This window comes from Miscanthus floridulus, chromosome 17 (assembly GCF_019320115.1).
Source record: "Miscanthus floridulus cultivar M001 chromosome 17, ASM1932011v1, whole genome shotgun sequence".
Lineage (NCBI taxonomy): Eukaryota > Viridiplantae > Streptophyta > Magnoliopsida > Poales > Poaceae > Miscanthus > Miscanthus floridulus.
Window position 1 is genome coordinate 10265808 of NC_089596.1, and position 25609 is coordinate 10291416.

The 25609-nt window shown below is 50.1% G+C and overlaps 3 protein-coding genes and 1 pseudogene across 3 annotated transcripts; 3 read left to right on the forward strand and 1 right to left on the reverse strand.

The window, feature by feature from the left end:
* Positions 1 to 843: 843 nt before the first annotated feature.
* On the forward strand, positions 844 to 2903 carry LOC136518966 (putative protein phosphatase 2C 46). The gene is made up of 3 exons (XM_066512641.1): positions 844 to 2100; positions 2220 to 2598; positions 2770 to 2903. The coding sequence occupies exons 1-3, from the start codon at positions 907 to 909 to the stop codon at positions 2880 to 2882; spliced, it is 1686 nt and encodes a 561-aa protein (XP_066368738.1). The 5' UTR covers positions 844 to 906; the 3' UTR covers positions 2883 to 2903.
* Positions 2904 to 5889: 2986 nt separating this feature from the next.
* LOC136517473 (pectin acetylesterase 5-like) lies at positions 5890 to 9979 on the forward strand (annotated as a pseudogene).
* A 1615-nt stretch (positions 9980 to 11594) lies between these two features.
* On the forward strand, positions 11595 to 13692 carry LOC136517472 (putative pentatricopeptide repeat-containing protein At3g28640). The gene has a single exon (XM_066511038.1). The coding sequence runs from the start codon at positions 11795 to 11797 to the stop codon at positions 13325 to 13327; it is 1533 nt and encodes a 510-aa protein (XP_066367135.1). The 5' UTR covers positions 11595 to 11794; the 3' UTR covers positions 13328 to 13692.
* A 4661-nt stretch (positions 13693 to 18353) lies between these two features.
* LOC136516427 (E3 ubiquitin-protein ligase XB3-like) lies at positions 18354 to 21359 on the reverse strand. The gene is made up of 8 exons (XM_066509821.1): positions 20998 to 21359; positions 20831 to 20890; positions 20543 to 20614; positions 20308 to 20429; positions 20065 to 20205; positions 19856 to 19963; positions 19265 to 19538; positions 18354 to 19088 (listed from the first exon to the last, which is right to left on the reverse strand). Exons 1-8 carry the CDS (start codon positions 21178 to 21180, stop codon positions 18654 to 18656), a joined length of 1395 nt encoding a protein of 464 aa, XP_066365918.1. The 5' UTR covers positions 21181 to 21359; the 3' UTR covers positions 18354 to 18653.
* Between the last annotated feature and the right edge of the window lie 4250 nt (positions 21360 to 25609).

Consider the following 25609-nt stretch of genomic DNA (forward strand, 5'->3'; position numbering starts at 1 on the left):
CATCACTGAACCTTTGCCAAAATCCACCCCTAGTGTATTGTACCTTACTAGGGTTGGGTTTCTTCATAGGGTTAGGATTTAACTACTAAAAATAGATTTCCCTGGTGCAAATGGGAATTTGGGGTTAAAATTTGCCGCAATGCCTTTGAGGGATTTGAGATAGAAATTTAAAGGATTTGGAGTTTTTTTTTGTGAGAAAAAAGGACTTGGAGATTTAGGGCCTATTTGGATCCATTAGCACTTAGCAGATAAAATTAGTACTGGAGGATCAAAACAGACCTACTAATTATATTATCTAAGGGGCTACTAACTATTAGTTCCATTAGATGGTTTGGAGTTGCTGATATATGCTAATAGTTCATATGCCTATTTGAAGGTGAATCTAAACGATTTCCTACTAAAAATTAACTAGCTAAAAAATAGTAACTATTAAGCTAACTAATTTTTAGTGTTAATGGGTCAAACATGCTCTTAAAGGGAGAGCTGAATGTGTATCCATTTGGGGTGCAATTGAAACACGGCATGTCAGTGTCACATGTAAATAGGACAGAGTAGCCATGGATGAAGGATGTGAGAAGAGGACGTCACGACACGTTGAGCCAGAGCGCCGGCCCAATCTATCGATCCTATAGATAAATAGAATCAAAGCTCCAAGCTTGCAAATGCCATTTTTCTTTACTCCTGAGAATCAAAGTCAACCTGGATTACGAGGATAAAGAAGAGCTGATCGCAGATACAATAAAAACAAATGCAAGAGATAGATCCTGGTCAACTCTATAAACAAATCTTATTTGCTCCTCTTCAGCAATGTCAACGCCGGCCTAGCTTGCCTTCCTTCTTTGCTTGTTGCCGCCCATTTTTTCCCCGACCGGCGCCACATTCCCCGATGCCAATCCAGATCCGGCGATGGGCAACCGCGTGGCGAGGCTGGCCACGCCCTGCTTCGCGCCGGCCGACGGTCACGACGCGGACGACGCGCACCACTACACGGATGCGGCGGGGACAGGGGCGGCGGATGATGGCACCGGCGTCTGCCACATTCTCAGCTTAGACGGTCGCGAGGGGCGCATCCACGGCGTGCTGCTGCCGTCGAACCAGTCCACGGTGGGCGGCTCCTTGTTCTTAAGCGACCGGACGTCCTTCTCCGGCTCGTCGTCGTTCGACAGCTCCAACTCCTTCTCGTTCCGGACGCTCCAGCCGCGGCAGTACTCGGGCCCGCTGGACAGCTACGGCGGCAGCAGCAGCATCGCGTCGACGTCGACGTCTGCGACGAACTCGGGCGTGTCGTCGGTGTCGCGGCTACCCTCGCGCACCGACGAGCAGATCCTCGCGGACCTCTACGCCACGCGGCACCGGCGGCGGCAGGCGTCTTGCAAGTCCAGCCCGCTCCTCGGCGGCCTCCGCAGGGCCGTCGCATCGGTGCTGCGCGCGGGGCCGTGCGTGTCCCCCGGCGGCGGGAAGGACCACGCCGTGGCAGTCGGCAACGGTGTGCCGGACGTCGACGGCGGCGCGGCGAGGGTGCAGTGGGCTCGCGGGAAGGCCGGGGAGGACAGGGTGCACGTGGTGGTGTCGGAGGAGCACCGCTGGATGTTCGTCGGCATCTACGACGGCTTCAACGGGCCCGACGCCACCGACTACCTCGTCGCGCATCTGTACGCGGCCGTGTGCCGCGAGCTCGACGGCGTGCTGCTGCGTGCGGAGGAGGAGGACGAGGAGGAGGAGGAGGAGGCGCGGTGCAACGGACGCGCTGGCGCGCGGGCGCGTAACCACGACGTGCTGGACGCGCTGGCCCGCGCCCTGAGGAGCACGGAGGCCGGGTACTTCGAGGAGGCGGAGGCGCGCGCGGCGGAGTGCCCGGAGCTGGCGATGATGGGGTCGTGCGTGCTGGTGGCGCTGGTGAAGGGCGCCGACGTGTACGTGATGAACGTCGGCGACAGCCGCGCCGTGCTTGCGCAGCGCGCCGAGCCCGACCTGTCGCGGGCCCTCGTCGGCGACCTCGCCGGCGTCAAGGAGGAGATCAAGCGGCAGTTCGACGCGTGCGAGATGGGGGACCTCGTCGCGCTGCAGCTCACCATGGACCACATCACCAGCGTCTACAAGGTGCTTCCCATGACACAGTCGATGGTGATCATCCATTGATTGTTTGCTCGCTCTGAACGCATGCATTATGATTGCTTCTTAATAGGTTGGTTAATTTGATTTGGTCGATGATAATGCAGGAGGCGAGAAGGATCAGGAGCGAGCACCCCGATGATCCCGCCTGCATTGTGAATGGCAGGGTGAAGGGCTCGTTGAAGGTGACGAGAGCATTCGGCGCCGGCTACCTGAAAGAGCCGAGGTGGAACAAGGCTCTGCTGGAGGTGTTCCGGGTGAAGTACGTGGGGACGTCGCCGTACATCAGCTGCCGGCCGTACCTCCGGCACCACCGCGTGGGGCCACGGGACAAGTTCATGATCCTCGCCTCCGACGGCCTCTACGACTACCTGAGCAACGAGGAGGTGGTGGCGCAGGTGGAGGCCTTCACCGCCAGCTACCCCGACGAGGACCCCGCCAAGTACCTCAGCCACGAGATCCTCCTCCGCGCCGCCAACCAAGCCGGTGAGTGACTAGTGAGTCTCTTGAGGAATGGAGTTTTTTCTCGAATACTCTTCAGGAATGGAGTTGAATGAAACTAGTAATAGTGAACTGAATGAAGAAACTAGTGAAGTATTTAAGTATATGTATATCTGATGGAGCTATATATGTAAAATTCTGCGATGGTGAATGCAGGAATGGGGTTCCATGAGTTGCTCGAGGTTCAGCAAGGCGACCGGAGGCGGTACCATGACGACGTCTCCATCATCATCATCTCGTTGGAGGGGAAGATTTGGAGCTCATCATAGGTTTCTCAAGAGTTGTTGTCATACTGATCATGGCGTAATCGTGGTAGCATGCAGTATACTGATTTACAATGTACACTGTAAAAACAAAGACTAATTCTTTGAGCAAAAAGTTTTGGCGGCAGTTTCTCTTGTTTCTACTATTTCACTATTTTTGTAGTTGTAGGTAAGGTAATAAAGGAGCTCTATTGTTTAAATTGAATTTTTTTTTAGGTCAACGACAGGGGGATCAAATCGATCCCCACCTGATTTTCATTCCACTTATCCCGGAGGCCGGTGGGTGGAAGGGGCTAGGCCCTCCAATTACAGTTTAGGGTTACATTCATGACAATTCATTACAGAGGGGGAGCGTTTACATATCAAGGGCGGTACTCCATCTTTCAGCCATTGTCGTGTCTCGTTTCGGGAGTCGGCAGCTCCATGAACGCCCAGCTTCCTTGCAGGCGGTGATCAGGCGATCCACACTGGGCTCCATATTTCTGTAAACGACCTCGTTTCGGTGCTTCCATATTTCTGAAGACGACCTCGTTTCGGTGCTTCCATATTTCCCAGCAATAGAGTAGGATGAGGGGATGGGCAACGCTTTGATGCATCCGGATCGGAGGTCTGGTTTGCCATAGTTCAGTGGTCTTGGCTATCTCCTCCGGCGCCCAGCCAATCCGACTCCAGAAGCCGCGCACGAAGCTGCAACCTGAGATGATGATGTGGTCTGCAGTTTCATCTTCTTGCCCACATACCTCACATCGAGCATCATCCAAGATGTTCTTGCGCACCAAAGATTATCTGCTTTGTATTCGGTTCTGTGTCAGTAGCCAACCGAAGAACTTCACCCTAGGCGAGGCGAAGCTTGTCCACACAAATTTGTAGTACGTACGGGCATGCATGGTCACCGCGTGTTGATGTTCGGTATATGACTCCACACAAGAGGCGGTGGCTGTCATCTTCAAAGAAGCTGGAGCGTTGATTTGGGGTTTCATCGAGACTGACCTCTTGGAGAAGCTCTTCAAGGTGGTCGAGTTCGGTGCGGCTGGATCGAGACGCTATTGAGCACCGCCTCGTCGAGGATACTACTGAATGGCCAGCGAGGACACCCCATCAGGCACCTCAGAGGGGTTCGGCAGGGGGACTCCTTATCCCCGATGCTATTTATAATAGCAATGGACGTCCTCCAAAGACTGTTCAGTAAGGCGGCAAATGACGGTGTGTTGAAGAAGATAGCCCCTTCGGAAATCAAATTCCAATGCAGCATCTATGCCGACGACGCCATTCTCTTTGTACGGCCATCTATCCAGGAGGCAAGGGCAATCAAAGAGATTCTAAGCATTTTCGGACAGACAACAGGGCTGCACACAAACCTAGCCAAGTGCTCAGTCACTGCCATCTACGGAGCCGACGACGTTCTGCCGGAAATTGTGTCCATCCTCGGCTGTCAAGGGCAGACATTTCCAATCAAGTATCTGGGGCTGCCGCTCAGTACCAAATCAATCCCCAAAACACACTACCAGTCACTAGTACAAGCTGTCGACAGGAAGCTACCACCGAGCCACGGTTCGCTAATGGCGAGAAGTGGAAGGTTGGTCTGGGTAAAGTCGGTCCTACGGGCGGTTCCCATCTACGCCATGATGGCAGAAAATCTTCCCACTTGGGCAAGGAAAGAGATCGACGGCATCTGCAGGCGATTCTTTTGGGCCGGGAAGGACCAGTCAGTCAGAGGAAAGTGCATGGTTGCCTGGAAAGCCTGCTGCAGGCCGAAGGAGCTCGGTGGACTTGGGATCAGCGATCTGAAGCTAGCCGGTTTCGCCCTACAAACGCGCTGGCTGTGGCTGCAGAGAACCGATCAAGATCGGGCGTGGAACCAGCTGCCGATCCATACCTCCAAGGAGGTCCAAGCCTTCTTCAGAGCGTCAACCTTCACCAGGCTAGGCGACGGGCGAAACGCTTTGTTCTGGGAAGACCGGTGGATTGACGGGGAGGACGTCGCCACTATCGCCCCATACCTGCACCAGAGAATTTCACGGCGGGTGTGACGCACGCTAACGGTCAGACAAGGCCTCCAGGACAGCACATGGGTGCGCTGCATAAGTGGAGGCCTCTCAGTGCTCGAGCTCACGGATTACCTACATCTCTGGGCAAGCGTTGGGGACATCCATCTTGGCAATGAGCCTGACAGGACCATTTGGCGCTGGACGACAGACGGATGCTACACAGCCAAATCGGCATACGACATGATGCACAGTGGATCCATCAGAATGTCAGGCCATACATTGATCTGGAAAACGTGGGCTCCGCTTCGCATCAAGATCTTTATTTGGCTTGCCATGAAAAGAAGGCACTGGACCGGCGACAGAAGGGCGAGACACGGTCTCGAGGCACATGAGTTATGCTACCTCTGTGACCAAGGACAGGAAACAATAGACCACATCATTGCAGTATGCCCGTTCACCCGTGAGGTATGGTACTATGTCCTGCAAGCGCTTGGGCAGCAAGTTCCACCAGTCTCCCAAACGACGCTCTCCTGGTGGCGCCGATTGCGGTCAGTGTGCACCGGCGATCGGCGAAACGGTATGGACTCCCTCTTCGCCCTCGTCTCCTGGCAACTATGGAAGGAACGGAACGCAAGATGTTTTCGGGAATCGACATCGTCCGTCGGCGACCTACTGCACATCATCAAGAACGAAGCCGACCGATGGATTCAGGCCGGAGCAAGCGGGCTACGTGCGCTAGCGCAGGGCTAGGTCCTTGTCAGGATAGACATGGATTACGGTGGTTGTTTTTTCCATAATGTAGCGTCCGCAGGAAACTAACTAACGACCGAGAATGCAACTCTTGTACTATAAACTTTTTCTTCTAATACAATGATATGCACACTCGTGCGTATTCGAGGAAAAAAAAAAGGTGGTCGAGTTCCGCGGTGGCTGTCATCTTCGAAGATACGGCCCAACCGCCCAAGCAAAAGCGACCCAGGCCAGTATAAAAACTGGGGGCACCAACCGCAGGGCCGCAGGGGCAGAGCACGAGCACTCCACTAGTCCACTGCTGCCTGCCTGCAGCCCAGCCGTCGCGATCAGATCCTGCGCTGCGCTGCCCTGCCCCGGCCATGCCGCCGCCGTCGGCCCCGGCCTCGCACCACCTGCGCCTGTGGTGGAGGCGCCGCGGCCGAGCCGGCGCCGTCGGGGCCACCTTCGCCGTCGCGCTGCTCCTCGCGCTCTCCAGCTACGCCTCCGTAGTATTCCCCGCGTCCGGTGGCTGCCGCGGCCCCGCCCTCGTAGGACTCACCCTCGTCCGCCGCGCCAGCGAGAAGGGCGCGCGTGAGTTCCCGGCAACCCCCCACTCCCTTGTTTTGAAATTTCAATTTCAAATTTTGAACAGCCGTTCGTTCGTACTTCGTACTCGTACGTACTGTACCGCGAGTACTTTCCGACCAGCAGCTGGTTCGTGAAGAAAGGAGCTGATTTGTGGCTAGAAATTTACGATCGTTTACGAAAGCCACAGCCAAACGAATATGCTGAAGGAATCGGCATCGGGATCTGAGTCGGGTTTCTGCTCTGTTTTTTGGCAGTGTGCTTGGATGGGAGCGCGCCCGGGTACCATCTGCAGAGAGGGTCTGGGAGTGGATCGGAGAGCTGGCTCATCCACTTGGAGGTAGGTGACATTTTCGATCGACATCACGTTTTGATACGAACCCGTGCGCCTTGGGTCTCAAAGCTCGTTTGGACAATGCGTGCGTTGTGAATTTCAATTCCAGGCATCGGATTTCGTAGCAATGTGGTGGTAGGTACTATTTTTTAAAAGTGAAGGTCTAAGGAAAATGCAGGAGCACTGCAGCGTTTTCCATTTTGCAGCGAAGCATAATGCACGACAACTACAACATAATCGTCTGTTGTTTGTTCCCTAACTTCTCTATGTTTTGCATCCTTTAGGGTGGAGGCTGGTGCCGTAATCTCAAGTCATGTGCCTCACGTCAGAGATCGATGTTGGGCTCATCCCGGTACATGGAAGGCCAGGTTGAGTTCACAGGGATCTTGAGCGATGATAAGTTTCAGAATCCCAGTATTGAAGTTTCCCATCTCTCTGATGTTTGTTACCTTGTTTTTTTTTTTTGTCTAAATTGCAATATTAGACCCATTAGTATGTCTTCAGAATTGGGCACTAGTGCCTGCATATAGGTTTGACTGTACGATTTACACTTTTTTTTAGAAGCGTTGCTATTTTGCATATTACCAATTAAGTCATATTTCACTACAATGTAGGAATCTGATATAATATTCATGAAATGTAGCTAGCTAGCCGTATGCACTTTCATATTGTTGTACTAGTGTTTTAAGTTCCAGTTAACTATGAATCGCCTTGCTTCTCGACAAGATAGGCGCCCCCTGTAGTCCTGTAGTATTTACATGCTTTCAACTCCGTCTTAATTTCTCGCTTCAAACAGTTAATTCCTGATCCTTACTTCAGCAATTAAATAGTCATCCTTTTGTATTACTCCTATGGCACAATAATATATTCATATGCTCAATATCTCTGCTATCAATTTGCAGACTTTTACAACTGGAATAAAGTGAAGGTATTGCGACGGGGCATCATTCTCTGGGAATGTAAAAGATGAATTGCAGGTCTGATTTGCTTATTTTCCAGCAAATTCTGCTTAATACTCGGTGAGTATAACGAGTCTTATTCTGCAAATTTGTGCACTATGGCACAAGATTCTTCTTCAGAGGCCAGCGTATCTGGGAAGCAGTTATGAACGAACTTGTAGTTAAGGGGCTCAGAAATGCTAAACAGGTCATTCCTTGCAAGTAGAATCGATTTCCTTTTTCTTAAGAAAAAATAGTACGGATTACAATAGTACTACAGCCTGTTCGGGAGGCCGTATCGTATCGTGGATTATTTACTGCTGGCTGGTTTGGTGTGAGAGAAAAACACTGTTCCCGGCTGGAAATTTACGATCGTTTATGACCAAGCGAACAGGCTGCTAGTCTCATGAACTTTTGCATTCAATGAAAGGGTCTCTCTATCATTAACTCATTGTCTTTGAGCTACTAAAGGACTATTTTGGATGCTTTACGTTGATGATTTTATTCCTATATAGCACTTTGCAAGTTTAGTTCTAGGTGTCATTAGGAATGTATATATTGATTGCATACTACTTATTTCATCTTTTCCCATATAAAGTAATTATAAACCACTGTACTGATAGTGTGACGCTGATATTCTATTTCCAGCTTTCAGGCTTTCCTAACAGGATGCTCTGCTGGTGGGCTAGCCACTTACATTCACTGTGATTCTTTCCGTGCGCTGCTACCAAAGGATTCTAGGGTAAAGTGTCTCGCAGATGGCGGTTTTTTCCTTGATGTGTATGTCTCTAGCATCCTGTGACTGATATTGATACGTTTTGCCATTTATTTATCTGTCATCTGTGCTGTGTGGTTTATCCTTTCACATGCATGTGTAGTTACTCTACTCCTCTTGATAATATGAAGGTTCCACAAGCTGCTGGTGGCAGGAAATGCCAGAATTACAAAACAGTCTAATTTAGACGTTTAGAGAAGCCCAAGTACTGTCATCTGACAGTACCAGAAATTATTATAAGACCAGAAAATGGGACCATAGTTTGAACTCTGAAATACTTGTATCTCATGACTTTCAATGTCAACGAAAACCATTTCAACAATCAGATGCATTTTTGAATGTCAGAAACCTTATGTTAAATTAAAGGCATCACCAATCATATATCTTACTAGCTCATTTAAACATTTTCAAATGCCAGTCGCTGAGCAACAAATTTCATGTTTGTTAAATTCCTGTTACCAGTCAGGGATGAGATATTATCTTTGGAAATAAATAAAAAAAGTGGGAAATGGGAATTGTACCACTTTGCTGTGTACTTGGTTCCTATCTAATTCCTTGGTTTGTTCGTCAATTACAGAGAAGACATTTCTGGGAGAAGGACAATGCAGTCTTTCTACAGTGATGTTGTGCACCTTCATGGTCTAAGGGTTTTCACATTGTAACTCAAACATGGAGGCGGGCCAGGTTAGTACTTAGTTTTCAATAATATATAATAATTAGCCACAATAGTATCATCACTCATTGCCATCGCTGAATGTATGATATTCTAAAACTGCCACTTATACTGTTACTGTGTTCCAGTGTTTCTTTCCACGTGAAGTTGTGAAGCACGTTGTCAACCCAGTCTTTGTTCTTAATCGAGCATATGATGCTTGGCAGGTACTCTTAGCCATATCCATCAAATTTCGGACTGTTCTATTTCTGTATTAAAAATATCAATTTCGGCATACTCGTACTTGAAGATTTATGTTCCAGGTACAACATGCGTTGGCTCCAGAAGCATCTGACCCTTAGCATTCGTGGCTGGACTGCAGATTGGATATTAGCAAGTGCAGCTCTGAACAACTTGAAATTCTCCAAGGTTGACACACCCTGCATATGGCATTTTCTTGTTAACTTATCTAGCTTCCTGAGTTCATTCATAGTCATGTTTTGCCATGCCCATTACAAAAAAAAATTACAGGTTTCAGGAAAGAACTGCATGATGCTATAAGTGAAGTTAAGCAGGAAAGGGACTGGGGATTTTATATCAACTCGGGCTTTTTTCACTGTCAGTCTCTAAACTCGTTGACTTGGCACTCTCCAACTTCCCCCAGAGTCAACAATAAGGTGCAGTAACAGTCATATATGAACTCGGTGATAACGATCCTGTGTCTCACTCTTTTAATCTCATTTCTGCTATTCTTTGCCTGCCATTCTGATCTTAGTTTTTTCCCCCTTTTGATGGAACAGAGCATTGCAGAAGCAGTTGGAGACTGGTTCTTTGACAGAAGAGAAGTGAAGGAGATAGATTGCGAATATCCATGCAACCCGACGTGCCACAACTTGGTCTTCGCAAGGCCTTTCAAGATATGAAGTTTTGGCCTCTTGTTTTGCTGTGGTTTTGTTGTAAAATTAGAAAATAAACTTGTCATTAGCCTTTCTTGAACTTATTTTACCAAGTGGCACCCCGAAAATCATATATTTGACATATGCAAAGTATAGTTGTAAAGATATTAGAACCATCCAATGAGCATTTACACTTAGAAGAAGCATGTTGTATCGTTAGGCCGTGATGATGCTACTGGCAAGTTTATTTTCAACTGATGCTTGACAGTGACCCTGATGAGGGCGTGCACCCGGCCTGACGGATGTTGGAGGATGAACCAATTTGAGTGGAGTTGGAGGTAGAGGCTGCTGTTGAACAAGGCGCACCTAAAACAGTGGAATTTGTACCAACAATCCTGATGCAGCCGTGCTCAACTTGGACGTGACATTCTCAGCTCTGGAGCGCCTGTAGCCCTGTAGGTACGCATGCCCGTGCCAGTACTGTTTCTCTCCTTATCAATTCCGTAACCTTCTTTTCCTTTTCCTCACGAGTGCTTTCGCCATCTGAGTGAGAAGCTCCAACTCCTGGAATTTTCTAAGAATTTGAAGCCATAATAGGTGGGAGTACGAGAGAACCCGAAGAAGATTTTTGCATCGATAGAGTCGAGCAGAAAAGCGAAGTGGCAGCAGCGGCATTAGCTGTTCACTGTCGTGTTTGCTGGGCCATTAGAGCATCAATGGGCACTACGGGAAGGCAAATTGTGCTAGTCTTTTCCAGTCAGTTTCAGCAGCCGATGAAGTGTGATGCCTTAGATATTTCTTTAGATTATTAGACAGATAGATTAGGTAGAGTATAAAGCATACAATGAGTTAATGACGCGTCCATTATATGCAAAGAAAGGCTTGGGAAAATATCTGGCTGAGCCTAGCTCCGTCACGCGGGTCAGCACAGCACTTGGTGAATCACGTCATCTGGGAACGCGCCCATTACAGCTTGATGAACGACCAAGGTTGGAGAGAAACCAGAGAAGATTCTGTATCTGTTTTTTTCTTCTTCTTCTTTTTGGCGGCTCTAGAAGATTCTGCATCGAGCGATCGAGTCGAGGAGAAAATCGAAGTGGCAGCGGCATCAGCTGTTCACTGTCGTATGTGCTGGGCCATCAGCGGCTCTATGAACAGAGTGCTGCACGACACGAGAAACTCTTTTGACAGCTCTGAACTTGAGCACCTACAGTCCATACTCCAATGGGTATCGTCAGCCTTGTGGTACAGATATCGGCATATCGTCAGTATCAGCATGGTTCTAAGAAGCGGTTGGTTGCTAGCCCGGGTTTGAGTCACGGCACCAACTTCTTAAGATGAAAATCAGGGGACGTCCCTCCCCTTGGTCAAATCAGTATGGTTCTGCTGAGATATCGTCTCGTCCGTCTGGTTCTGCTCTGACGACCCTCCCTGCATCAATCACGGACCATTGGCACCAGAGCTGCAAGCCTGCAACTGTCCGGCCCGGCCATGGCGGGTCACCCCGCACCCGCAGTCAAAGGGCCCGTACATTGTCAAGCCACCACGGAAGCGAAGATGTTGGCGACGGGTTGCTGATGCTGTGCTTGTAGACCAGATCATTGACACGGGCCACCATTTTTTAACCTTTTTTTAGGAAACCACCTGTAGGCCGAATATTTAGCCCAAAAAACGTTGGAACAAACCTTGCTGCCACCGGCGCTGAACGACCCAGCCCAATAAAGCCACTCCATCCAGCCCAATAAGTCCTGACCTTTTCAAATCAAATGGACAAGAAAAAAAAAACCCGTCTCGTCTATGTCCTCCTCCTCTGCTCCAGCCGCCACTAGGAGCTGTGTGTTTTGCGGCTGCGGGCTCCCGATCGCCGCCGCCGATGCCGAGCAGCCGCATTCCACTGCGACCGTGACCCTGCGCTCTGTACCTTGACCGCAGCAGAAGCTCAGGCCCGCCGTCCATGGTGTCAGGCACCTCGGTAACATGAGAATCGCTGCCCCTGCGATCAAAACAAGCAGGCAAGCATGCGCCCGTACATCCCCAAATCCACCTTCGCCTTCTGCCACGCGCTCCTCGCCTCCCGCCTCCTCCCCACCGCCGCCTCCCCAACCGCGCCGCTCCTCTCCATCCAGGCCCTCCTCGTCACCGCCGGCCTGCTCCCGCGCCACCCGGACCTCGCCCTGCTCGCGCTCAACTCGCTCCTCCACGCGCTCTCCCGCCGCGCCGCGTGCCCCGCCCACCCGCGCCTCGCGCTCCGCCTTCTCCGCCTCATGCTCTCCCCCACCACTCCCCCGGCGCTCCCCGCCCCGGACTACCTCTCCTTCCCCTTCGCGCTCTCCGCCGCCGCCGCGCTCGACGCCGCCCCGGACCCCTCCTCCTCCTCCTCCCCCTCCGCGGCCGGGCCGCAGCTCCACGCGCTGCTCGTCAGGAACGCGCTGTTCCCGGCCGACCACTACGTCACGACCGCGCTGCTGCAGCTGTACTCGCCCCGCCCGGACCTCGCGCGGAGGGTGTTCGACGAGCTGCCGCGTCGTGAGGCGATCCACTACGACCTGCTCATCGGCTCGTACGCGCGCGCGGGGGCCCCTGCCGAGGGACTCGCGGTGTTCCGTGCCATGTTCGCCGCCGCCGACGACGACGGGGTGGACCCGGACGCGGTGGTGCTGACCACGGCCGTGGCGGCGTGCGCGCAGGCGGGGGCGCTGGATCTCGGCGCGTGGGTGCACCGCTACGTGGAGCGCGCCGCGCCGGGGCTCCTCGCCGACGCCTTCCTCGGGTCCGCGCTCGTCGGCATGTACGCCAAGTGCGGGTGCCTGGACGAGGCGGTGCGGGTGTTCGACGGCATGCCCGAGCGGAACGCCTACGTGTGGGGCACCATGGTGGGCGCGCTCGCGGTGCACGGGATGGCGGCGGAAGCCGTCGCGTGCCTGGACAGGATGGCGCGGGAGGACGGGGTGCGGCCCGACGGCGTCGCCGTGCTCGGTGCGCTGTCCGCGTGCGCGCACGCTGGGAACGTCGAGGAAGGGCTGCGCCTGCTCAGGGAGATGCGGCCCCGCTACGGCGTCATGCCCGGGCACGAGCACTATAGCTGCGCGGTCGACATGCTCTGCCGGGTCGGGCGGCTCGAGGACGCGGTGGGGCTCGTCGAGACCATGCCGATGGCCCCGCTCGCGTCCGTGTGGGGCTCCGTGCTAGCTGGCTGTCGGAGCTACGGCAACGTCGAGCTGGCGGAGGTGGCGGTGCGTGAGCTCGAGAAGCTTGGTGGCACTGCCGATGAGGGCGTGTACGTGCAGCTGTCCAACATCTACCTCGATGCCAACCGCAAGGATGACGCGCGTAGGGTGCGGAAGCTGATCGGCAGCCGGGGGATCAAGAAGGTCCCAGCTTATAGCGCCGTGGAGGTGGACGGCGAGGTGAGCTCGTTCGTTGCCGATGACCAAGCGCACCCGCGGAGATTTGAGATTTGGGAGGTGCTCCGGCTGCTAGCCGACCAGATGACGCAGAAACCAAAGGAAGAAGAATTTATTGAATTTGTTTGCATGCTCGCAAGAATGTAACGGAGAAAGCTGCTGATACTTTACATATCTGCCGTTTATTTTTTTGGAAAATTTGGACATTTCAATGTCATTTGGATCGGGCATCGGCGGGGATATGGCTGCGCTGCTGGCGTGCTCGTGCCGCCGCCCCTGCAACATGGTGCCATGGCATTGTCTTGTGGTTTTGACATGGGTCTACCGACAGATTCTGCACGGACAAGCCTGTGTTGTCCTCTCCACCTCTCCCTGATCTACGCCAACTCACTGTAGTCTGTAACAGACAGTCCTCACCTTTGAAGAGCCCATCGCAATGGTGAAGGAGGAATCAACCCTTGCTTCATCTGCATCTGTTGGCACAGATAAGCATTGTGAAGGCATCTGAGCACTGTAGCATAGACATATCAGTTGAAACCACGGCAACCAGGTCGATGTCTGGAAATGCAGCTGGCCTGTTCAGAAATTCAGTCTGTGACCAATCAGATGCCTATTTGGGTTTAAGTTTGCCTCTTCCCTACCATTTTCTGCCATCAGCAGGCAGCAGCAACTGTTATTAGAATTTTGTGTAAAAGAATCAGATTCAGACTGGTTGGACCCAAGTTCAGTCAGAACGATGCTGACGGTGTTCAAGCCAAACATAAACGTATTTGTGTAAGTGATGAAACGTGTTGTGCATCACAAACAACAGATGAATTCAGATACCAGTTCATTTAAATACTGGTTGATGTTCATCTAAAGTCACAGGTAGAATGGCAACCATAAATCAGTATTTCAGTTCACATTTTTTCTGTGTGAATCATGGTTGCCATTCTGTCCATGACTTTAGATGAATCAGAATTGGGCTGAGAGTTGAATATTGTGGGACCTTTGTATCGTGGGTCATGGTACAAATAGAGAAGTGCTTAGTTTTGGGCTATTCTGTTCCTTGGCTTTGAAATGGTGATACAAATTGTGCCTTGTGGCATGTATCAGTTTAGGACAATGATTGTACTCTTACAATTGAGGTTGAGCGCTAGAAATGCATTTAGTTTCCACATTGGATAAGTTCCTTGCCAATAACCATTTGTTTCAGACATGTCCATAATTTCAGACATGTCCTGTTTCTGTGTTTAAATATCAATTTCAACATATACTTGAAGAAATATTTTTTCAGGTACATACAACATGGGTAGACTCCGAAGTCCAGAAGCATCTGACCCTCAACGTTCATGGCTGGACTGCAGACTGGATATATTAGCAAGTGCAGCTCTGAACAACTTGAACTTCTCCAAGGTTGACTCACCCTGCGTGTATAGTATTTTTCTTGTTACCTTATCAACCTTTCAGGATTCGTAATCATGTTTTGCCATGACCAATACAAAATTTTGCAGGTTTCAGGAAAGAACTGCATGATGCTACAAGTGAAGTTAAGCAGAAAAAGGACTGGGGGTTTTGTTCACTGTCAGTCACTAAACTCGTGGACTTGGTACTCTCCGATTTCCCCCAGAGTCAATAATAAGCTTCTGTATCATAAATGAACATCGAGATGACAATCTCGTGACAAAATTTTAATCTCGTTTGGCCATATACCATGCCTACCATTCTAAGCTTAATTGCTTTCCTTGAACATAGCATTGCAGAGGCAGTTGGAGACGTGTTGTTCGACAGAAGAGAGGTGAAGGAGATGGATTGCAAACATGCCTGCAACTGTCTTGGCAAAAGCCTTTCAAGATATGAAGCGTTGTCCTCCTCTTTTTGCTATGACTGTTGTAAAATTAGCAAATAAACTTGTTCTTGTATATATATAATTGTAGAGTTATCAGAACTGGGAGATGGGCATTTATTTATACTTACAAGCATGTTGCATCGTTGTGCAGTGACCCTGTTCCCTTGAACTTATCAGCCTGGCTTATCAGTCATGGTACATTATTTTTCTCTCACAACAAATCAGCGAACTGTACTTTTCAGCCTGGCTTTTCAGCAGCTGTTGCCTGATAGCGATCCTGAACCTGAAGAGGACGCCCACCCTGATGAGGCTGAACGATGAATCAATTCAGGTGGGCGCTGCTGTCAAGCAAGGCGCACCAAGAGCATAGTGGCATTTCATTTCCACCTCCAGTATACGCTGATACTGCTGGCATGCTCAACCTGGACATGACGTTCTTCCTCAGCTCTGCTCTGCAGAACCTGTAGCTGTACAGCTGTAGGTACGCATGCGGTGCCCAAGACCGTTTCTTTTTCTTTTTTGTTGGAAAAATTCCATGCCAAGACTGTTTCTCTCCGTTTCAATCATACCCATAACTTTCTTCTTGTTTTCTTCCAACAAAAGTGAAACCAATTTCGTTTTCACCATTTGAGTCAATGCCTCTCTTGGAAAAAACAGGCTAGAAGCCTCCAACTCCTGGGATTTTGGAAAATCTAGGCTCTTATGGACTGAACTACTCTATGTAGACTAAGCAAAGTGTGGATTTTTCAAAGTGCAAACTGGGATTAAGATTGGTCACTGAAACTTACTTCTCCGGTCTTCTTTTTTGGAACATAATAATGGTACTTCTCCGGTCTTCCTTTCTAACCCAAAGCACCGGTTCCATCAACTTTAATTTGAAGGCAGAATAGTGTAATAATCGCACACTTTTATAACCACCAAATGAAAGTTTGAGAGAAACCGGATAGGATTTTGCATATTGATCGAGTTGAGTCGAGCTGAAAAGCAAAGGTGACAGCGGCATTTAGTTGCTCACTGTCGAGTGTGTGTGCTGGGTCATCAACGGGTCGCCACTATAGAAAGGCAAGGTGATGGCAGTCCCAGTCCAGGAACCAGAACCACTGCGTAATTGTGATCGCCATGCATAGCTGAGCCGAGAAACCACTGCGTAACTGCCATAGCTGCTGCTACGTGAAAGCATGCTTGATAGTGCATGAGAACGATGTCTTCACTTTCCCACTGAGAAAATACTGCCTGTGATACTCTGTTCTTTTGGGTTAGCAGTTTCGTCAGCACGATGAAATGTGCGATGCCTAGATATTTTGTTTAGGCTGATAGATAGATTAGGTTAGAGTACATACTCCTACTACGCATAAACCACCATAGGATGACGCGTCCTCTATCTGCAGAAAAAAAAAGCTGGCAAAATATCTGCCCCAGCTCGCCTCCGTCACACTGGGGCCTTGCTGTGCTGGGCAGCAGGACTTGTTGGTCAATGACGCCATCTGGGACTGGAAACGCGTCCATGACAGCCGGATAGTTCACTTTGACAAAACGCTGTGTAGGCATGCCCCTGGTCAAACCAGACGAGTAGTCTGCACGTACGGCCTTTTTTTTTTTGCAAAGCTCGGCTGCGTATGAACTGCACAAGAATTCCACACGCCATGGTCGGCTTAGCAGGCAGTCAAGCCAGTCTTCTAACTCACTTCCTCCGTCTCAACAATATTAGTTAGTCCAGTATTATAATTATAAATATGTTTGGTTTAGGGACAGAGAGAAATGAGAACGAGTGAATCCTAGTTTTCTGGGACGGAATGGTCTCATGCCCCCGTTTTGACTGTTTTGCTGAAGGGACACGAACGTTCCTGTTTTGTATTTGGTAGAAAGGACAACAGGAAGCAGGATAAACTCTATTAGCCATCGTTTATGGACTATAGATATCAGTCGCATACAACATTGTTACGTTCGCTTCGCTGAAAAAACAAGCCGAAATACTATTCCAACTAATTTGTTGTGAGAGAAAAATACTGTTCCGACTGAAAAAATAAACTGAAAAGTACGGATTAAGATTGGCCACCGGCGGGCCTAAAGCTGAGGGCGGGGCTCTCCCAGGGATGGCATCCATCGTCATCCGCCAAGCTGGGGCCAAGGGCGTCTTATTCGTGTGCAATAGGTTGCCATGGCTCCGCTCCTCTTCCTACCACCTTGCGCCATCCACCTCCCGCGTCGTCGACATCGGTGGCGCCGCTCAACATGTCTGGATTGGAGATGCTCGTGAGAGGGAGGCGAGTAAACGAAGCTCGAGTTCACATCCTAAGGGCATGTATGAAATCCAGGAATTTCATATGAATCGGTTCAATTTTACGGGAAAATATAGATAGAGGGAAAAAAATCCCATGTTCCAAGCGTGCTCTAAGAAAGCGATTCCTCAAATTTACGAGGAATATTCCTATCTAGATAATCTTCGGAAAAAATAAAGACTGTCCCAACCCCAAATCTTACATTTTTGTTTTACAACACCCAAAATCCAACACGGGCTGTAGCTCTGCTGTACGGTTTGACCGGCGTGCTGCAACGCGTCGGCATCCATCCACCGTACAGCAGAGCTACAGCAGCGTATGTACGGCGCATAATAACTGCGGCTGCTCTGGCAGAGTGACGACCACCGCTGCTGCCTGCATCCAGTCACGGACCATTGGCACCGCAGCTGCCACCGCCGGACGACGACCATGCCCCCCGGCCGGTCATGGAGCCTGCTGCCTGCCTGCCTGTGGATCGGTGACGGTGAGCCCGCAGCAGCTAGAGCGAGCGCCCCGGTACAGTACATTGCCGTCCCTCCCGGCAGCGGCGCAGAGCCCCAGAGCAGAGCAGGCGTATCCTTGGCAGATTCACCACCCAGGACGGCGACGGGAAGGACCACGACCACCGTGCTCGCCCTCCCGAGCCCCCCTATGGAGCACAGGGCACAGGACTCGGGAACAACCATTAACACCATGACAGTGGCAGGCAACGGCCAGGCCAAAACCGGGCGAGCCCGATCCATCCATTGCAGGCCGGGCAGTGGCATCGATACAAAACATCACACGGGGCATGGGAGGCCCGGATCGGAGACAGACCGGCAGAGCTGACATGCCATGGCAGGCCATCTTTAGAGCTCACATCGCCGTCACCGGTGCTGCTGTGCCTCCTTCAGAATTCAGATCACCAGTCCAGTCGACCTCTCCGGCAGCCACAGTTCCCGACCGTGGACGATGCCATGAACGGAGAGAATGGGGTAAGCCATGCTCTCCCGACAGTTTACATTGTACACTGATGGTGTTACATGTCTGTGGCTGAAACTCAGCTCAACCATAGCACAGCTGCATGAACAGGAAGGAATGGAATCTATAGCCGGTGGCAATGGAATACGGCAATGGCCAGGTGAATCCTGGCACGCCCAAAAATAGGACGGACAGACAGACAGACATGGACATGGGGAGAAGGCATTACACTACTTATTTTAGTAGTAGTAGTAGCTCCTAGTATATATCTATATAAACCCACGATCACGCTTGCTTGGATGTCCTCATCTTGGAAAGCCAGTGGCAATGGCTGCTTCAGCTTCACCACAAGCCAGCCGGCCGATCAGCCGGCGCTCTGCTCCACTTGCACAGGATCCAATGCCGATCACAGGTCGTGCTCGGGCTTGTCCATGCCGCCGCAGCTGTCACTGTCGGCCATCCGGCTCGACCCGCGCCCGATCTTGGAGAAGGACCCCGCCACGGCAGATGACAGCCCCTTGAAGCTGCTGCTACCGCAGTCACTGAGGTTGTGAGATCGCCGGGACCACCGCCGGACAAGCTGCGGGGAGGAGTCCGCCGCAGCAGCAGCCTTGTCCGCGTCATCAATGGACGTGGTGCTTGCCCTGGCCACGAGCAGCCGCGAGATGCTGCCGCGGCAGAAGGGGCAGGCCGGCGATGGCAGTGTAAGCGTCGTCGGGTTGGGCTTGCTGTGGCAGCACAGCGCCAGCGTGCACGGCGCGCACATCTGGTGCCCACAGTCCTGCACCTCGATCGTGCACGCCTGGTCGAAGCAGATGCAGCACAGCTCTACGTCGCTCGCCTGTGAGTGGAGTGAAGTGAGTGAGCACAGATGAACGGTGATGCATGCACATCAGCCCCCTCATTTCATTTGCCAGCAACCACAAAGCAATGAACTACTAGATGATGATCATGGTTCATGGGATTCTATTTCTACTCTCACAATTGTCACCAACAGAAAGCACTGAACATGCATACCTCCGAGGACGCATCGTCAATGGCATCGGCATCATTCTCATGCTCGCAAGGGGAAGGTGATGGTGGAGAGTAATTTGTGCCCTTCAGAATCTTCTTCTCCCTCTCCCTGTTGGCTTCCATCAGTGCCGCTTCCAGGAGAGCCTTCGCCTCCGGGTCCAGCTCGCTGATGAACTTGAGCGGGGAAGGCCACACCATGGGCTCCGCTGACGAAGGGTTCAGCAGCGCCGCGCACACTTCGTGGTTGCGCTTCAGCACAACAGCATAAGGAATCCTCCTGCAGGGACCGAAACCATTCGCTGTAAGATCTAGTGGAAAGGATATGAGCAAGCCCTACGCGGTCAGCAACTGGCCTCTCGTTGAATTTTTCCAAATGTGTCGTGAATTGGGCAAGTGGTTGATGACTCCACTTGCAAATGAGAATCCAGCAAGTGGTTGACGACTGACTCCACTTGATAGTAGACCAGATCGGTTGTGTTCAATGTGGGACCCATATTTGTTTTTGTTCGTCAGACCCACATCTAATCTCTACTCTACACTGAAATAAGACGATCTGCACAAAGACAGAGATCGAGACAGAGGTGTGGTGCTCACCCTGCTGAGTCCCTCTGGAGACGATCTGCGCCCCAGGCAAGCAGCTTCCGGATGCAATCCAGGTTCCCGCTGCGAGCGGCCAGATGCAGCGATGTGCTACCGGGGAACCTGCAGCACCGACGGCGAGTACATGGGTGAGCAGCTGCATCTTGACTGACTGAGCAAGAGGAGACCGACCGCACCACGCAGACAAGACAAGATTAGCGTACCCGTAGGAGCCGGTGAGGGCGGAGACAATGGCGCCGTTCTCCAGCAGCACCTGCACGCAGCCGGGGCGGCCCTGCCTGGCGGCGAGGTGCAGCGGCGTGGCGCCGTGGTCGTCCCTGACGTTGACGAACCGGGCGAAACCCCTGCCAAGCTTCCACAGCAGCAAGTGAGTCGTCGTCGCCGGCGGGCGGCAGGCGGCGGGAGCCGACACAAGGAGGGGGAGGGAGGGGAGGCGAAGGTCTCACCATGAGTCGGCCACCGGCGTGGTCCGCACCGCCGTGAGGATGGCCTGCAGGCAGTCGACGTGGCCGAAGTAGGACGCGTGGTGCAGGCAGGACCGCCCGTGCAGGGAGTCGAACATCAGGATCTGGCAGACACAGATCGGACAGCGCCGGCGGTTAGTTAGCTAGTCACTCGCACTAGGAAGAAGAGATTCCCTTGCAGGAGCAGGGCAGCGAGGAGTTGGGAGGTTCTGCTCACATTGGCGCCGGCCTGCAGGAGCTTGAGCACGCAGTCGATCTTGCCGTGCATCGCCGCGAGCATCAGCGGAGTCTGGACAGTGAAAAACAAGCAAAGCAAGCAGGGGGGGGGGGGGGGGGGGGGGGGGGGGGGGGGGGGGTGGAAGATGAGATTTTTGTCCTTTGATTTGATTGGAAGCGGTAAAAAAAAGGAAGGGAGATTTTGAAGCAGGTAGCCCGGGAGAGATCCTTGCGAGCTGCATAGGGGAGGAAGAAAAAAAAAGGGCTTCGATGGGACGGGATCCCGCACCTGCTTGTGCCGATTCACCGCGTCCGGCGGCACCCCGTGATCCAAGATCATGGACAGCACCTGCAGGAAGGAGATGGAGAGAGGTGAGCGAGGTGGTTGGCTGGCAGTTGGATCAGAGGCCATGCCATAGATGGATTAGGAGCAGAGCCGAGCGGGAGGAGGAGCACCTCGAGGCGGCCATTCGCGGCGGCGATGTGGAGCGCGGAGAGGCGGTCGTAGAGCGTGGCGCGGTGGGCGAGGGAGGGGTCGGCGGCGAGGAGCGCGCCCAGGGCGTCGAGGTCGCCGACCTGCGCCGCGCGGAAGTAGTCGTGCTCGTCGCCGGTGCGGGCGCAGCTCACGCCGTGCCCCATGGCTGCTGCCCGAGCTGCCGGCGGCTCGCTTGCTTGGTACTCTCTTTTTTTCTTTTCTTTTTGGGGGGGTGACAGAGCGGCTGAGCGGCTGAGCGGCTGCTCCGGCCCGACTCCACCCGCCGGCGGCGAAGTGGGGAGGTAGGTGCCGGGGCCGGGCGCAGCGCCGAGGGTCGAGGCAGCAGCGTGGAACGGGGAAAGAGTGGCGAGGGCTTTACGCCTTTTTATCGACACCCCTCTGTCGCTCTCTTTCTTCTCTCTCTAAACAAAAAAAAAAAGAAATGGAATTCAAAATATCTCTGGTTTTGTTAATTAATTTTCTGTTGATGATGATGATGCTCAATCCAAATGGACGCTTCGTTCACCGACAGCCGGGACTCCAAAATACAACCGCTGAGCTGGTCTATCTGTCGAACAATTTTATGTTTAGTCAAATTTATATACATATATAATATTTATATTATCAAAAAATATTATTAGATTAACTATGAGATATATTTTGTTTATAGGCCCTGTTCGGTTTGCTGAAACTTGGCTGAAAGTGACTGAAAACACTGTTCTGACTGAATTGTCGTGAGAGAAAAATACTATTCTGGCTAAAAAAAAGTCGAACAAGTCAGATTTAAGGTAAGCCGAACGGGGCTTATAAGCCTAGTATATGACGAGGAAATAGAGATTGATACTATTTTAAATGTGTAGGATCTCTGTTTAGCCTAGAGAGGGGTGAATAGGCATGTTAAAATAAATACTTTAACTTTGATCAAATTCACCCTGGGGCACTGCTGCTCTGGAGGACGGCACTGCCGGACTACAACACTACCGGGCCAGAACAGCAGCACTGCCGCATCTGCGGACAACTTCGAGTCACAGTTCAAAATCCGTGAATGAAAACTTAGATTAGAGAAATTTTCTAGCTTATTGCAGGTATGACAATCACAGATCAAGAGCTATAAGTAGTAGTAACACCACACACAAGTAGATCGACTAGAAACTCTAGAAATCACCCCAACCATAATATGTCATGTAAGTAATGTAAATCAAGCAAAAGTGACAAAGATTTATCCCGTGGTTCTGCTCGCCACCAAGGCTTGCCTACCTCCACGTTGTTGAGGTTAGCCACTAAGGCTTAGGGCTTTCTAACCCTTCCTTGTTCTCAAGTCAAGAGACTTAACTCTTAGGATGAGAGATGAGTTTACTAGCTTCAAGAGATGGTTACCTCCCGGGGCTGCCACACAAGCTAGCAAGCTCCATGGACGACGCTCTAGCTGGCTAGGAGCCAAGCTCCGAGAGTAGCAAACACAACCGCCGGCCAAAACGTGAATCAAATGCTCTTTAGAGTTGGGGAATCAATGGAGCTGCTCTCTAATCGAGTTTTGGACCATTTTTCCTCAAGGATTAATGAAGAAATTAATGGATTTGCTTGGGGCTTGAGGTCAATAATGGAGAGAGAGAGGCTCCTATTTGTTTTGGACGAGCTGAAGTGAGGAAGAAGAGGCGGAGTACTGTTGGGAAGGAAGGGAAATGGTATAAATACCCCCATCCCCCAACGATCACTTAAGTCGCGGCAGTGCCAGTGCTCAAGTGCGGCAGTGCCTCTCTTCAAGTGCGGCAGTGCCGCACCACGCAAGACAGCAAGGGTAAGAGTGAAGTGTAGACTATCTTGGTGTGAATCTAAGGATGCATGTATATGTTTAACACTTGGTAGCACATATTAGCTTAAGCATTGTGTCTTCTTTATAGTACGGCTTTTCCTATACTCAAATTCAAAATATAAAAGAATTTAAACCTTCTTTGAGTTTTGAAGCCATCTACATTTGTAATTGGGGGCTCCTCCGTTTCGTGTAGCATCCTCGAACATGAATTCCCTGCTTGTCATCTCGATAAATCTCATTAGTTCTCTAACTAATTGCGTGGTCATTATCACCAAAACACATAATTAGGGCTTGATTGCACTTTCAAAATGAACTAGCTTAAACTTACGAAAGATAATTAAATTTAAAACTTAAGAAAGATTGACTATGTTTCAATTTAGAATTGTGTTTTTTTTTCTTCTTTTGGACGGAGGGAGAAGCTTTTTTTGTTCATTGGATTTTGCTGCCGCAGTTATTCTTGTCCCTTTTTTTTCTCGAGGGATTATTCATTATTCTCTTATTCTTAGTGTTTGGGTGTGAGATTATTAGATTCATTGGTAGATGCTAACAATGTTCTTTTCCAACCTGCTTTATCTCACCACCAATATGCTCGTGATCATGGCCCACCAGAACCAACCACAAATCTAGTTAATTGGGATAACATATTTAACCGCTTCATTTGTGATTCCAAAAGGCACGTGAAATGAATGAATTTTAAGGTGATGTACAGAAAAACTAACTTTGAACGGCCTCCTTTCTCCGAAGTGCCCTGTTTTTTTTAAGAAATTTTTTAAAAAGAGAAGTGAGATTCGAAAACTTTTGAGCGTACGTGTCCGAATATAACCAAGGACCCCATGCCTGAAATCGTGTCAGCGCCGTGGGACAAGTCCTTTTCTTTTCGGGTATGGCATTTACCCTTTTTTTCTCAACCTTTTTTTTTCTTGGCTCCTAATGTTATGGTGGGCGGGTACAACAGCATCAAGCGCATCATTGTTGAACCTAATGATGATGGTTTTGGTATTATATATCTTGCGGCCAATGTGGCTAAGGAGAGGGCTTTATTGTGAAAATAAACATTTTCAAAAAAAAATAATTTTTTTGTGACTGGTTAATTGGGATAATTTTTTTCTCATCATGCCTAGAGTAATACTCCTTTGTATACCTACATATGTGAGCTAATTGTGCGCGCACTTTGACAACCAACAAAGAGAAATTGACTTCCACTTGGGTGGCGCAAGGTTGAGGTATGAGTTTTGGGCACATGAACCATGAACACGGAAGACGACTGAATCAACACTATTGTGTGGAAAACATAAGCACACAACCATTTCCCACAAACGTGCACATGCTATCTTAATATGATTGACTGATCGACAATAATGTAAGCCATCCTTTCAACTCAAATGGAAGTCTCTTAAGTTAGACGGATTCGTGTCAGTGGCATGGCTCTAATTGCAATTAGATCCACCTGCTGCCCATGACACAAGTCTTCTTTTGTTCTCACGTGCTATAACTAGTGGTAGTGTTTTATTATTAGAAACACTAGGAGAATCTCCACCATTTTGGTAGTGATTAGTATCAACGGATATACCATAAATATATTTTCGTAGAGTGCATATTTGATGTCATAAATTTTATGCACTTTTTTTTATAAAATTAGTTAAAAATTAAAAGTTTCACTTAAGATATCTCGAAAGCTTGTTTTCTTAGGACGGAGTTTTATATTTCCGTGAATCCTGGAGCCCGTGATCTGCTGTAGGATGAATCAGGAGATTTGCAAAGTTTGCATAAACCTAGCTTTAGCTTGGCTGTAAAGCTGGTCTCAGGCCCCGTTTAGTTACAACCCAAAAACCAAAAAAATTCAAAATTCTTCGTCACATCGAATCTTGCGGCACATGCGTGGAGTACTAAATGTAGACGAAAAAAAACTAACTACACAATTGGCCGAGAAATCGTGAGACGAATCTCTTAAGCCTAAATAGTTCATAATTAGATAATTTTTATTAAATACAAACGAAAGTGCTACAGTAGCCAAAAGCCAAAAATTTTGGGAACTAAACGCGCCCTCACTCTCGCAGCTGGCTAGGCATCAAGGCCATACGGTGGATGTGATGTTCGCTTGGTTCTGGTGTGCCTTGTTTTTCTCCAATGTCCCAGTTTCATGCATGTTGGGATCGGGAAGAGCGCAACATCGTCGCTGGATGCCTGGATCCAAGTGAAGTGCGTGTAACGTGCCAACGGATACAAACACGACAAATATCAAGTGATTATTAAAAGTGCATCATCAGTCCAGTGGCACGTACGGCGCCATTCGAGTACAAACTCAAGCGTCCAAAAAAATATAATTCTAAATTTGAATTAAGTGTTTTATTTTTTTTAAAAATGACTAAACTAATACTAGAAATCAGTAATCTAACATACTTATATTACTAGTATTTTTTATAAGTTTGATTAAAACCTAAAATTATTTGACTCAATCGAAAATGAGAATTGCATTCACTACTACATAGATGATTTTGCAAGACGGTGCCCAAACATTAACCGAGGCGGTCACAAAATCCAACCGCCTCCAAAAGTATCGGACGATTAACGGAGACGGTCATTTTCATTAACAGAGGAGGTCAAAATTGCCCGCCTCGTAAAATCGATTAACGGAGACGGTCAAAAAATAACCGTCTCCAAAAATCGATTTATAGAGGCTGTCATCTTAAGACAACTGTATTCGTAAATCGATTTTGCAGACGGGCGGCTATAAAGGCCGCCTCTGTTAATAGCCGAGGCCCAGTGCACGGCCCGTTTCC

Bases quoted from the DNA above. Each gene is read 5' to 3' on its own strand.
- LOC136517472 (XM_066511038.1), top strand. From the start codon at position 11,795: ATGCGCCCGTACATCCCCAAATCCACCTTCGCCTTCTGCCACGCGCTC.
- LOC136516427 (XM_066509821.1), bottom strand. From the start codon at position 21,180: ATGGGGCACGGCGTGAGCTGCGCCCGCACCGGCGACGAGCACGACTAC. The intron at 20,891-20,997 runs GTGCTCCTCCTC...TCCTTCCTGCAG, and splicing joins CCGCGAATGGCCGCCTCGAG to GTGCTGTCCATGATCTTGGA. The intron at 19,539-19,855 runs GTGAGCACCACA...CGGTCCCTGCAG, and splicing joins CTCCAGAGGGACTCAGCAGG to GAGGATTCCTTATGCTGTTG.
- LOC136518966 (XM_066512641.1), top strand. From the start codon at position 907: ATGGGCAACCGCGTGGCGAGGCTGGCCACGCCCTGCTTCGCGCCGGCC. The intron at 2,101-2,219 runs GTGCTTCCCATG...ATGATAATGCAG, and splicing joins ACATCACCAGCGTCTACAAG to GAGGCGAGAAGGATCAGGAG. The intron at 2,599-2,769 runs GTGAGTGACTAG...TGGTGAATGCAG, and splicing joins CCGCGCCGCCAACCAAGCCG to GAATGGGGTTCCATGAGTTG.